Source organism: Hemitrygon akajei, chromosome 8, assembly GCF_048418815.1.
Source record: "Hemitrygon akajei chromosome 8, sHemAka1.3, whole genome shotgun sequence".
Classification (NCBI taxonomy): domain Eukaryota; kingdom Metazoa; phylum Chordata; class Chondrichthyes; order Myliobatiformes; family Dasyatidae; genus Hemitrygon; species Hemitrygon akajei.
In genome coordinates, this window is record NC_133131.1 from 6,090,519 (window position 1) to 6,104,905 (window position 14,387).

A 14,387-nucleotide genomic window follows, 5' to 3' on the forward strand; every position below is an offset into this window, starting at 1 on the left:
ATATATAAAAAGTAAATAAGTAGTGCAGAAAGAGAGAAAAATAGTGAGGTAGTGTTCATGGGTTCATAGACCATTCAGAAATCTAATGACGGGGGAGAAACTGTTCCTAAAACATTGAGTGGACATCTTCAGGCTCCTGTACCTCCTGCTGGATACTAGTAATGAGAAAAGGGCATGCCCTGGATGGTGAAGGTCCTTAAAGATGGATGCTGCCTTTTGAAGATGTCTTTGTGGGGACGTGAGTACCCATAATGGAGCAGTTTAAGTCTACAACCCTCTGCAGCTTTTTCCGATCTTGTGCATTGACTCTAGATGGTGATGCAATCAGTCAGAATTCTCTCGATAGTGCATTTGTAGAAATTTGCCAGAGTTTTTGGTGACAGACCAAATCTCCTCAAACTCTTCATGAAATTTAGCCACTGGCATGCCTTCTTTGTGATTTCATCAATATGTTGAGCCAAGATAGCTCCTCAGAGATATTGTCACCCAGGAGTTTGAAACTGTTTACCCTTTCCACTGCTGATCCCTCGATGTGGACTGGTGTGTGTTCTCCTGATTTCTCTTCCTGAAATCCACAATCAGTTCCTTGGTCTTACAGAAGTTGAGTGCAAGGTTGTTGTTACGACACCACTCAACCAGCCGATCTATCTCGTTCTTCTGTTGTTATTGTGAGTTTCATAGCTGAAGCCAGTTGGGAAGTGTTGGATCTCGGAGAGGTGCATGAGGGCAAAGAGGAGTGGAGAGTTCTCAGGCTCATAGGGCTGAATGAGGACAAAGTAGCAGAAAGTACGAGGTGTTTACTGTTGCCTGTGTGCTTATAATGAGAGGTTGAGCCGGCTATCAGGAGAGTGACACATAAACAAAGGGCAACTTTGACAGCTTAGTGTTTAACTCATTTAGGGACACTGCCTTGTTCCACTGCTTTTCCTAACAACAGGCTCTTTCATATTCCAGAGGGTGCAAGGCTGAGTCTGGACTGTGCAGCTCAGAGCAGAAAGGTCACAAGGCTGTAATGCAGTTAGCATTGACTCCCCCTTCTTGTAGTGCGTCTATTAGCCTGTAATTTGATTTGTAGCTATTCATTGGGAGTCCCTGCAGCAGTGTGGTATGGGCTGCCATATAATTGGTACTGTCTCTATTTTTACATCATTAGATTAGCCCGTGGTGCCTGGCCACTTGTTGTCTGTGCTGGGCCGACCATTTATGTGGCTTTAATGTAACATAAAATTCATTACTGACCACATTGAGCAATCCCACAGCACCAGTACCAATACCATCCCCCACCACCTACCTACACTGCTCCCCCTTCCTTCTCCCACCCTGTTTTGTGCAGAACATGATTTTAACCCTTTGTGGAGTAAAGTCAGGACAACATTGGTTAGATTAAAACAAAGAAGCAGGCATGGCAGAGGTGCCCAGGGCCACCTTAAGCTGGAACAGAAGACTATGGGCCAAATTATTGTTAGCATTTCTAAGCTGGCACACAGAGGCATCTGGGCATCACAAATCGATGTCACAGGGCCTCACACTTGATGGACATTGCCAGCAAAGTTCTATTGCAGATGCAAGTCACTGGAAAACCAGTGCAGGTTTGAACTGGGTATCAATATTTGTAATTAAGACTCTCATTCAGATGCCTCCATCACCTCATCATTTACCATCCCTGCACCTCCTCATCACTGCAACACTCTGAAATCAGTGGAATCCTCTAATTTTGGTTGTTAGGTTATAACTTAGGAAGCTAGTGAGGCCATGGAGGAATTTGAACATGAAGATTTTAAGACTCTAACAGTTAGAGTCTAACCCCTTACTTACTGCTTAACTTGCCTCTGTGGGTTGTTGGGTGAACAGTGATTTAACAAATAGGGCAAAGAGACACCGAGCACAAAGTTTGTTACTGACGCATGTACCGAGGTCGAGCGAAAAACTACTTTGCATGCCATATATAGTTCATCACGTCAGTTCAACTCAAAACAATACCAATGCAGAACATAATGTTTTATATTTACAGAAAAAGTGCAATGCAGGCAGACAGTAAGGTGGAAGGTCATAATGCAGCAGATTGTGAGGTCAAGAGTCCATCTTATTGTATGAGGAACTGTTCAGTTTTTACTGAGTTAGTTAACTGTAACTATCTATTCATTTTGGTTTATTATTGTCACATGTACTAAGATACAGTGAAAAGCTTGTCTTGTAACTGTTCATACACATCAAATCATTGCACAGTGCATTGAGCTAGTATAATGTAAAGCAGTAAAATACAGAATAAAGTGTAAAAGCTACTGCAAAATTGCAGTGCAGCTAAAAGATAAAATGAAAGATCATGAAGAGGTAGATTGTGAGGACAAGAGTCCATCATATTGCACGAAAGGTCCATTCAGGAGTCTGATAACAGTGGGATAGGAGCTGTTCTTGAGTCTGGTGGTATGTGCTTTCTTTTGTATCTTCTACCCAATGGGAGAGAGGAGGGAAGGGTATGATAGGGATATGGGGGGGCTATGGTCCCAAATGCAGGTCGATGGGAGTAGGCTGTTTAAATGGTTTCAGCATGGACTAGATGGGCCAAATGGCCTGCTTCTGATTTTTTACTTTTCTAAGATTATGACTCCAAGAGAGAATGTCCAGGGTGTTTAGCCCGCTGCTTTAGTGGGGCAGAGAGAAATGCAGACAGAGTCCAGAAACAGGAGGCTAGTTTCTGTGAGGTGTGTAATATCCATCATACAATCAGCAGGGGACGAATCTCCCTTTAATGAATCCAGACAGGGGCACCTCTGCCATTGGGTGCTGAGGTTCCAGATTATCAGCACTAAGTTTCCAGCCCCCACTGGATGCACCTTGGTATTGTTTGGTTCTGCTGAAGTCAAGGAATTGAATGTTAGGAGAACAGCAAATGATGTTAAAAAAAAAACCTATTATACTTCATTAGGAGTGTGAAGAAATTTGGTGTGTCAACAAAAACACTCAAAAACTTCTATAGATGCAGCATGGATAGCATCCTGACAAGCTGCATCATTGCCTGGTATGGGGGGGGGTGGGGGGGGGGGCCTACTGCACAGGTCCGAAAGAAGCTGCAGAAGGTCATAAATTTAGTCGGCTCCATCTTGGGTACAAAGTACCCAGGACATCTTCAAGGAGCAGTGTCTCAGAGAGGCAGCGTCCATTATTAAGGGCCCCCAGCACCCAGGGCATTCCTTTTTCTCACTGTTACCTCAGGTAGAGGGTACAGAAGGCTGGAGGCACACACTCAGCGATTGAGGAACAGCTTCTTCCCCTCTGCCATCCAATTCCTAAATGGACATTGAACCCACGAGCATTACCACACTTTTTAAACATGTATAATTTCTGTCTTTGCATGATTTTTAATCTATTCAATATACATATACTGTGATTGAGTTACTTATTTATTTATTTTTACTTTTTATAGACAATAGGTGCAGAAGTAGACCATTCGGCCCTTCGAGCCTGCACCGTCATTTTGAGATCATGGCTGATCAACTACTATTAATACCCGGTTCCTGCCTTGTCCCCATATCCCTTGATTCCCCTATCCATAAGATAGCTATCTAGCTCCTTCTTGAAAGCATCCAGAGAATTGGCCTCCATGACCTTCCTAGGCAGTGCATTCCAGACCCCCACAACTCTCTGGGAGAAGAAGTTTTTCCTTAACTCTGTCCTAAATGACCTACCCCTTATTCTCAAACCATGCCCTCTGGTACTGGACTCTCCCAGCATCTGGAACATATTTCCTGCCTCTATCTTGTCCAATCCCTTAATAATCTTATATGTTTCAATCAGATCCCCTCTCAATCTCCTTAATTCCAGCGTGTACAAGCCCAGTCTCTCTAACCTCTCTGCGTAAGACAGTCCAGACATCCCAGGAATTAACCTCGTGAATCTACGCTGCACTTCCTCTACAGCCAGGATGTCCTTCCTTAACCCTGGAGACCAAAACTGTACACAATACTCCAGGTGTGGTCTCACCAGGGCCCTGTACAAATGCAAGAGGATTTCCTTGCTCTTGTACTCAATTCCCTTTGTAATAAAGGCCAACATTCCATTAGCCTTCTTCACTGCCTGCTGCACTTGCTCATTCACCTTCAGTGACTGATGAACAAAGACTCCTAGATCTCTTTGTATTTCTCCCTTACCTAACTCTACACCGTTCAGATAATAATCTGCCTTCCTGTTCTTACTCCCAAAGTGGATAACCTCACACTTATTCACATTAAACGTCATCTGCCAAGTATCTGCCCACTCACTTAGCCTATCCAAGTCACCCTGAATTCTCCTAACGTCCTCATCACATGTCACACTGCCACCCAGCTTAGTATCATCAGCAAACTTGCTGATGTTATTCTCAATGCCTTCATCTGAATCGTTTTGTTCTTATACATTATGTATTGCATTGAACTGCTGCTAAGTTAACAAATTTCACAACACATGCTGATGATAACAAGCCTGTTTCTGATTCTGATTCTGATATTGCATTTTCTTCATGCTGTTTTACCAGTCATTTGCACACACCTTTTCGTTGGGTGTTAGGTTACATGACCGATTGTGGTATCTGTTCAATTTTTTATGTGCTAATTAGAAATGTGATTCACCATATCTGGATTCCCAAATAGGCACATGAGAATCAGTATTAGAATCAGATTTAATATTATTTGCATATGTCCTGAAATTAATTGCTTTGTGGCAGCAGTACAATGAAATACATTTTAAAAACTAGAAATTACAATAAGAAATATATGTATATTCAGTAATAAGAAATTATATTAAATAAGTAATGCAAAAAGAGACCAAATAAAATAGTAAGGTAATATTCATTGGTTGGTTCACTGTCCATTCAGAAATCTGATGGGGGAGGGGTAGAAGCTGTTCCTAAAATGTTGAGTGAATTTCTTCAGGCACCTGTACCTCCTCTCTGATGGTAGCAGTGTCCTGGCCAATGGGGTCCCTTCATAATGAATGGTGCCTTTTTGAGGTACCCCCTTTTGAAGATGTCCTTGATGTTGGGGAGTCTTGTGCACATGTGCTTGTGGCTAATGTATAGACGAGAATGTGCTTGGTGTGTGCTTGCGTGACTGATCCCTCCCACTTTCTCCTTCCTTCCTATGGGGCTCGCTGCGGGAAGATGGAGAGACAACACTATGGCGCTCAAAATGCAGCCTACTCTCTAGACTACTTTTCTATAGTCGGTCATGCAGATGCTCAGGCTCTGTTGCCATGGGTTACGGCCTGCACCATTCCAAGCCACTGCAGTGCTAACTTGATTATTCCAGAGGACTTACAGCCTAACCCTGGAGTGAACAAGCACTCAGGCCGGTGATTCTTGCTCAAGATATCACACTTGAAGAAGAAGTTCCATTTTTATGTACGCAGATTGTAGTTAATGATATGTACATTACAAAAAGTTGTATAATGTTTGGAATGATATTTGGAAAAGCATTGAGAGTACACGCAGCTTCACAGGACTTCTTGTGATCAGTTGAAGTGTCCGTTCACCTTGGGAGGACATCCCTACGAATTCTGGTCCTGTTCCTGTTCTGAATCACCAGGGGTGAGTCAGCACCTCACGATCAGGAACGGGAAGTAATACTGAGGCCAAACTGCCAAGTACAGTAGTTCACGAGCTTTGGCCACAAGCACCCTTGGTGCCTTGACCATGAGAAACTGAGCCACAGAGGTGATTAGCTTTGTCACATGTATGTTGTAACATTGAAACATGCTGTTTGCGTCAGCAATCAATACAGTCCAAGGATTGATCTGGGCAGCTTGCAAGTGTCGCCATGACTCTGGTGCTGATATAGCTTGCCAACAACTTACTAATCCTACCCAAACGTCTTTGGAATGTGAGAGGAAACTGAAGCACCCAGAGCAGTCCATGTGGTTACAGGGAGAACATAACAAACTCCTTACAGCTTATAGCGGGAATCAAACCTCGGTCGCAATCACTGGCACTGTAAATTGTTGCACAAACCACACTGACTCATCGTGCAGTTTGCCACATTATGCGATAGTTGGCCATGTGACCGGTTCCCCTCCACCACCACACTCCTCCATCTGGTAGAACTGGTCCTCACACTCAACAGTTTCTCTTTTGGCTCCTCGTACTTCCTCCAAACCCAAGGTGCAGGCCATGCTCTCTTCTCACTGCTGCAACAGGAAGAGGGTACAGGAGCCTCAGGACCCACGGCAGCAGGTTCAGGAACATCAGGCTCTTGAACCAGAGAGGATAACTTCACTCAACTTCTCTCACCCCATCACTGAACTGTCCCCACAACCTATGGACTCGCTTTCAAGGACTCTTCATCTCATGTTCTCAACATTTATTGCTTATTTTTTTCTGTGTATTTGCACAGTTTGCTGTCTTTTGCACATTGTTGTTTTCTGTCTTGTGTGTGGTTTTTCAGTGATTTAATTGCAATTCTTTGCACTTTCTGTGAATGCCCACAAGAAAATGAATCTCAGAGTTGCATGTGGTGACATATACATATGTACTTTGATCATGAGTTCAATTTGTACTTTGAACACACTCAGAGCCCCCAGCAAATGTGCCAGCCATTGACTCACAGTGTTATCTGGCACATAAAGAATGACCCCTCGGATGAGGCACTAGCAAGCTGTCAGCATCCATGGGAGCAGACCCCGGCCACTTGAGATAGGATGAGGAAAAGCTAGAGGGCAAAACCATCAAGTCGCAGACATTAACCCCAAGAGTTCACGAAAGGCGTGATTTATCGCAGCGCAGCATGCCTGAGGTGGTGATGACTGACTGTTACCAGGATGTTTTAACCCTGCAACCGCAGATAAGAGACCTATTAGGTCAAATGAACTAGTGAGATTTATTAATATCTGTCCGGTTCCTGGGGCTAACACTCCACACATCAGCTCTGAGCTCATTGTTTCTGACTGGAAATTTTAGGGGAAAAATGGTTAAAAGATGTTTTGTACTTTGACCCTTTGAAGACCTGCCAATGATCGTATTTCTGGATCAAAGTTTAAAGAAATAAAACTCACTTTCTACAATGCCACAAGTAAGGAAGGCAGAGAGATACTGGAAGGAAGATCACATGTGGGTAAATGCTGCTTAGAGATGTGTGCAAATAGACTACGGTAGTTCCAACATTTCTGCAGGGTATCGAGAGAGCTCTCACTGTCACTCACGCAGGCTTATAGATTACAGGCACGGGATCGGAAAAAGCTGCAGAAAGTTGTAAACTCAGCCAGCTCCATCGAGACACTAGCCTCCCAGCATCGAGGACACACTCAAAAGGCAATGCCTCAGAAAGGCGGCATCCATCATTAAGGACCCCATTACCAAACACATGTCCTCTTCTCATTCTTACCATCAAGGAGGAGGTACAGGAGCCTGAAGACATACACTCACCATTTCAGAAACAGTTACTTCCCCTCTGAGCGGACAATGAACCCTATGTACACTACCTCACTATATAAACTTTTTGCTCTCTTTTTGCACTGCTTATATAATGTTCTAATATATATTTCTTATTGTTCTAGTTTTTATATTTGTTATATTATTATGTATTGCAGTGTACTGCTGCCGCAAAATAACAAATTTCACGACATATGCTAGTGATATTAAACCTGCTTCTGATTCTGATTCTGATAAACGTTGAAACATGGACAGCCTATCTTCTTAGAAGGATGTATAAAAAACCTATTAACATTTCTCTCTGATGTTCTTGTCAATTTTTAACCATGTTGCTGAAACAATATCTCACCATTATCATGTAATTGGAGAGAGCTTAGTGTCACTTTACTGTTTCCTACACTACAATAGTCATCACACATCAAAGGGATAGTAAAACACTTAAGTTTCAGAATCATCAGCCTGAAATATCGACTGTTAATTCCTCTCCATAGATGCTGTCTGACCTGCTGAGCTCCAGCAGCATGTTGTATGTGTTACCCTAGACTTCAGAATCATTTAGATTGATTTTTCAGGTATCTCATGTACATTGAAACATGCAGTAAAGTATGTTTGTGGCAGAACCAAAGGATGAGCTGGGCGCAGCCCACAAGGCTCAGCAAACATTGCAGCGCCATCATAGCATTTCCACAATTTACTAACCCTAACCCGTACGTCTCTGGAATGTGGGGGGAAACCGGAGCAGACGGGAGAAACCCACGTGGTCATAAGGAGAACATACCAACTCCTTACAGACCACAATGGAATTGAACCCCGATTACTGGCGCATGGTCCAGTGCCAGCATAGGATGCTCACGATGCTTGGCAGAACAAAAGAGAACGCAACAAGCAATAACAACAGCAAAGCAAGTTCGATTCAATCTTGAGATGCAGTTCTTTCTTCTGTTTTATGCCATCAGAAGGAAGGAGTGATAATCCATTGTATCCTTTCTCAGTTAGTGCACCCAGAACTTTACTGTTCACTGTCCTCTTCACTGGCCAATGATGAAAAATCACAAGTATACTTAGTCCAAACAATCTCACCAGGTGAACTAATCCTAATCCTCCACATATCTTTATAGGAAGGAGATGTACCCAGCTACAGAAATTAGGATTTTTCTTATGTTCTTTCTCAGAATGAGCCAGGTTGTGCAGAATATCTGCAGCTACCTTAGGCAGGATTGTTAACTGACTGCACTGCCATTTTGACTGGAGCTTTTTTAGACGTATTTTTCAAGCATGACTTCTTTGCAATCTCAGCTACGAAAAACCAGGATTAGATTTCTCTTGCTGGATTTGAAAGAGTTGCTGCAGGGGAGGGTGAAACGGAGGAGGAGGAGGGGGTGGAGGGCTGTATTTCTCTGCATTTGGTCTTGTAGTGTTGCACTGATCAGAGAAAACATTCCTAACAAGAAGCTCAGATGAACTGTGAGATCTCATGAGCCATTCAGACATACGTGAAATTGCTTACAGATGGTCTGGATATCCTGTGTAAAGAGGTGAAATGAGTTCCGTGATATAGAGCACACCTGAGCCAAGGTAAGTTGGGTTTCCAATACTCTGCCTAACTATTCTTTCACTGTAGCACCTTTCACAATTACATCGTGTCCTTAAACAGCTCCACAGCCAATGGCGGGTTTTGAAAGTGTAATCAGTAGTGTAACATAAGGGATATGCATGTTAGCAACCTCCCACATAATATTGCTTCCCCTTCACAGTTCAAGAGCCACGAGGTAATGGTGTAACTTTATAAAACTGGTTAGACCACACTTGGAATAGGACTCCTGATGAAGGGTTTCCGCCTGAAATGTCGTCACTACCTCCTCCCATAGATGCTGTCTGGCCTGCTGAGTTCTGCCAGCATTTTGTGTTTTTACTTGAAATATTGTGTTCAATTCTGGTTGCCTCATTACAGGACTGAGGTGGAAACTTTAGAGAGGGTGCAGAGGAGACTTACCAGGATGCTGTCTGAATTACAAAACATGTATTATAAGGAAAGGTTGAGTGAGCTAGGACTTTTCTCTTTGGAGTGATGAGGGGTGACTTGATAGAGGTGTATATGATGATAAGTGCTGTAGACAGAGTGGATAGCCAGTACCTTTTTCCCAGGTCAGAAATAGGCTAATACAAGAGGGCATAAGGTTGGAGGAAAGTATGGAGGTTGTCAAGTGTACTTCTTTTTGCACAGAGAGTGGAGGGTGTGTAGAATGCCCTGATAGGGGTGGAGGTAGAGGCAGATACATTAGGGACATTTGAGACTCTTAGATAGGCACGTGGCTGAAAGGATAATGGAGGGCTTTGTGAAAGAGAAGTGATAGGTTGAGCTTGAAGTAGGTTAAAAGGTCAGCACAACATCATGGGCTGAAGGGCTGGTACAGTGCTGTGCTGTTCTTTGTCTATGAGTGGATGTTCGGTTGAGTGACTGGCTTGGGGAGTGTACTGGGACTGTCAGGCGGTGTGTAGGTGTTGTCAAACATCTGGTTGAGTGACTGGCTTGGGGAGTGTACTGGGACTGTCAGGCGGTGTGTAGGTGTTGTCGAACTTCTGGTTGAGTGACTGGCTTGGGGAGTGTACTGGGACTGTCAGGGGGTGTGTAGGTGTTGTCAAACGTCTGGTTGAGTGACTGGCTTGGGGAGTGTACTGGGACTGTCAGGCAGTGTGTAGGTGTTGTCAAACATCTGGTTGAGTGACTGGCTTGGGGAGTGTACTGGGACTGTCAGGCGGTGTGTAGGTGTTGTCGAACGTCTGGTTGAGTGACTGGCTTGGGGAGTGTACTGGGACTGTCAGGCGGTGTGTAGGTGTTGTCGAACGTCTGGTTGAGTGACTGGCTTGGGGAGTGTACTGGGACTGTCAGGCGGTGTGTAGGTGTTGTCGAACGTCTGGTTGAGTGACTGGCTTGGGGAGTGTACTGGGACTGTCAGGCGGTGTGTAGGTGTTGTCAAACGTCTGGTTGAGTGACTGGCTTGGGGAGAGTACTGGGACTGTCAGACGGTGTGTAGGTGTTGTCGAACGTCTGGTTGAGTGACTGGCTTGGGGAGTGTACTGGGACTGTCAGACGGTGTGTAGGTGTTGTCGAACGTCTGGTTGAGTGACTGGCTTGGGGAGTGTACTGGGACTGTCAGGCGGTGTGTAGGTGTTGTCAAACATCTGGTTGAGTGACTGGCTTGGGGAGTGTACTGGGACTGTCAGACGGTGTGTAGGTGTTGTCGAAGATCCAGTTGAGTGACTGGCTTGGGGAGTGTACTGGGACTGTCAGGCAGTGTGTAGGTGTTGTCGAACATCCGATTGAGTGACTGGCTTGGGGAGTGTACTGGGACTGTCAGGCGGTGTGTAGGTGTTGTCGAACGTCTGGTTGAGTGATTGGCTTGGGGAGTGTACTGGGACTGTCAGGCGGTGTGTAGGTGTTGTCGAACGTCTGGTTGAGTGACTGGCTTGGGGAATGTACTGGGACTGTCAGGCAGTGTGTAGGTGTTGTCGAACGTCTAGTTGAGTGACTGGCTTGGGGAGTGTACTGGGACTGTCAGGCAGTGTGTAGGTGTTGTCGAACGTCTAGTTGAGTGACTGGCTTGGGGAATGTATTGGGACTGTCAGGCGGTGTGTAGGTGTTGTCGAAGGTCCAGTTGAGTGACTGGCTTGGGGAGTGTACTGGGACTATCAGGCAGTGTGTAGGTGTTGTAGAAGCCTGCACTGCAGTACAGCAAAGGGTTAAATCACCATGAATGGTGAATTTGGTAAAAGTAATATAGGGAAATTTTGGGGTGGAACAAGAATAAACAGTCTCTAATGGTTTAACAGTTCATTTTCAAAATGGTCTTTTTTTTAATTTGTTGTGGATGACCCAGTGTCAGTTCTGTTACAAAGAGATTCATTTATTGAAATCAGTGACAGCTTCCAGGCATCCGGTCAGAAGGACACACATCCTGTGCTGATCCGATGGACCATTTTTCATGCAGCAAGTGTTTATAATCTACCATTCCGGCTGTGGTTTTAACCCCCCCCCCCCCCCCACGTACATGAGTACTCAAAAGCAGTAATCAGTGCTGAACTGTCCATCTGGTTTGGCTATCTGCCCACCTAGCGGAGACAGGATGGGTAAGAGACCTCTCAAAACGCTTGGCCCAAGGGGCTCAGCCAACTTCAGTTCCTGTCTGTTGCACCTATTTACCTCACAACAATAATTTGCATTTATATAGCTCCATTGGCGTGATAAAAATGTCCCAGGACACATTTCGGAAAAGCATTATCAGGCAAAGTTTGACGCCAAGTCACACAAACAAACATATAAAGATTGATCAAAGAGATAGATTTTAAGGGTGATAGAGAAGGTTAGTGACAGGATCTCACACAAAGAAAATGTAACCCGACGGGAGAGAGCCGCTCAGGGGAATCTCCTGGTCCTGGCCAGGCTGGCCATTCGCCGTCCAGGCGGCAGGCAGTCGAGGACTCTGCCCGAGCTTGTTGCTTATCCCTCTTTTGGTTTATATCCATGCCGAGTGTCCTTGGAGAAGGAGCACGCAATCTCTATGAACACAATGGGAGATTTCCGAGAACAGTGGGCCCCTCGGGGGATTGAATGTATTGTAGATAATAATATTTGTATTTTAATTTTAAACTGTAAATAGTTTATAAGCCCTGATTTATCATATAATGATTTGTTGGTGAATAAACTTCTGTTAAAAAAATGGCAGTCACTAATGACTAAGCAAAGGAATTCAGGGACCCACAAAAAGACAGCAGCACAGTGAAATCGAAGTTGTGTGCAAGTTCGAAGTCATAAGTGGAGATGGGAACAAGTAGGGGATAAGAGGGAACTAAAGAGATGAGAATTCGGCAATTCAAGCTCTGGCCAGACCGGAGCTGGTGTGGTGGGTGAACAGGATAACAGAACTGAAGTTTACTGAGATTGGAACCTTAGCAACTGGTCAGGGGACCATTTGTATTGTTTCTGCCCTTTCAGCCTTCCTTCAGAGGAATGAGAAAGTCAATGTGGATCAGAATTGACTACAAGGAGAGTTAGCTATCCATCAAGTCTGTTGGAGGGAATAACAAATAGGACTGAAGCCGTAGACAATAGTTGAGAGGTTAGAATTGTTCAAGATAGGTCATTGACCTGAGACATGAATTCCGTGTCTTTCTCCACAGTCGCTGCCTGGCCTGCTGAGCATTCCCAGCATTTACTACTTTTGTTTGCTTCCGGTCCATGTCCATAGATCCCTCAAGGTTGTCACGCAAGCTGATAGGGTGGTTAAGAAGGAGTATGGTGGCCTTTATTAATCAGGGCATTGAGCTGAAGAACCATGAGGTGATGTTGTATCTCTATAAAACTCTGGTTAGATCACACGTGGAGTACTGTGCTCAGTTCTGGTCTCCTCAGAGGAGCTTCAGCAGAATGATGCCTCAGTTACAGAACATACTGTATCTTATGAGGAAAGATTGTGTGAGCTTGTGCTGTTCTTTTTGGAGCAAAGGAGGATGAGAGGTGATTTAATAGAGGTTTATAAGATGATAAGAGGCAAAGGTAGAGTGGACATCCAGAGACTTTTTCCCAGGGCAGAAATGGCTGAGGACATGATTTTAAGGTGATTGGAGAAAAGTATAGAGAGGATGTCAGACTGCAGAGAGTGGTAAATGCATGGGATGGTGATAGAGGCAGATATTTTAAGGATGTTTAGGAGAATCTTAGACACATACATGGGTGAAAGAAAAATAAAAGGTTACAGGGAGGGAAGGGTTAGAATGATTGTAGAATAGGTTGAAAGATCAGCACAACATCTTGGGCCGAATGGCCTGTACTATGTGGTAATGTTCTGTTCTATGTAATGTTTGGGTAATTCTCAGGTCTAATCTGGTTGTAAAGTCAGCCTTCCAAACTAGAAATATCCCAGACTCACTATGTGGGGAGATGCCACAACAGTATGTGAACTTCATTGGGTAGCAAGACTGTGCATGAAGAAAAGCTGACAATGGCCACGAAGAATAACCAAAAACTAACCAATGTCTTCAAGGTGCAAGGGTAGGGTAGGGGAGGTGGGTGGTGCTGCTGATGTATGAGGATATGGACCAGGTTTTGGACTGTGATTTGGCTTCTGCTTTCACTAAAGTCTCTTGTGAATCTATGGAGGAGACTCTGGGATCTGCCAAATCACTCCCATTACCTAAGAACCCTCAGGAGTCATCCTCAGGGGTAATCGTAGCACCCAAGCTGGTAGAAATCCCTTCCATCTACAAGGATTTGGAAGAGATCTTCAGCAAGAGAAAGGCCTCGACTCTTCCACACACCGACCCTATGAATATGCCTAGCACTTGTCCTCCACAGGGTCGATTATACACATTTTCAGGCCTGGAGAGAAGCACTCTGGAGGAGTATGTAAAGGTGGCTCCTGACCTGGGATTCATTCAGCCTTCCTCCTCTCTAGCAATTGCTGGCTTCTTCTTCGTACAGAAAGTCGGAGATTGACACATCCATCCAGTGTGGAACAAGTCCAACGATTCCTGGGATTTGCCAGCCTTCACCGACAGTTCATGAGAAACTTCAGCTCAGTGGCAGCTCCACTGACAACACTAACCAAGAGATCCATGGGCCCTTTTGTTTGGACTGTCGAAGCAGAGGCTGTTTTCACGAAGCTGAAACAGCAGTTCATGACAGCTCCTATTTTGGTTGCACCCAACCCGGACCTTCCCTTCATCGTGGACGCCTCAGATGTTGGAATTGGGTACTGCGTTGTCTCAACGGACACCTTCAGACAATAACCTGCCCCGTGTGCGTTCTTTTCCAGTCAGCTATCCCCAGCAGAGGTGAACTATGACATTGGAAACAAAGAGCTGCTCACAGTCAAGTTGGCTTATGGTGGAATGCCATCACTGGCTTGAGGGGGTCAAGTACCCTTTTACTGTATGGACAGACCATACGAACCTAGCTTATATTCAGGAGGCCAAGAGACTGAATTCCAGGCAG

The 14,387-nt window shown here is 44.7% G+C and overlaps 1 protein-coding gene across 5 annotated transcripts in view; it reads left to right on the forward strand.

Moving 5' to 3' along the window:
- bcas3 (BCAS3 microtubule associated cell migration factor) overlaps positions 1 to 14,387 on the forward strand; it is a 928,098-nt gene that overhangs the window by 877,508 nt on the left and 36,203 nt on the right. Inside the window, exon 25 of one of the 5 annotated variants that reach the window (XM_073053126.1) lies at positions 8,906 to 8,971. The exons of the other annotated variants lie outside the window; for them this stretch is intronic. Within the exon in view, the coding sequence (XP_072909227.1) occupies positions 8,906 to 8,940 (35 nt within the window). The 3' untranslated portion in view covers positions 8,941 to 8,971. The remainder of the gene's footprint in view (positions 1 to 8,905; positions 8,972 to 14,387) is intronic. 5 annotated transcript variants of the gene reach the window in all.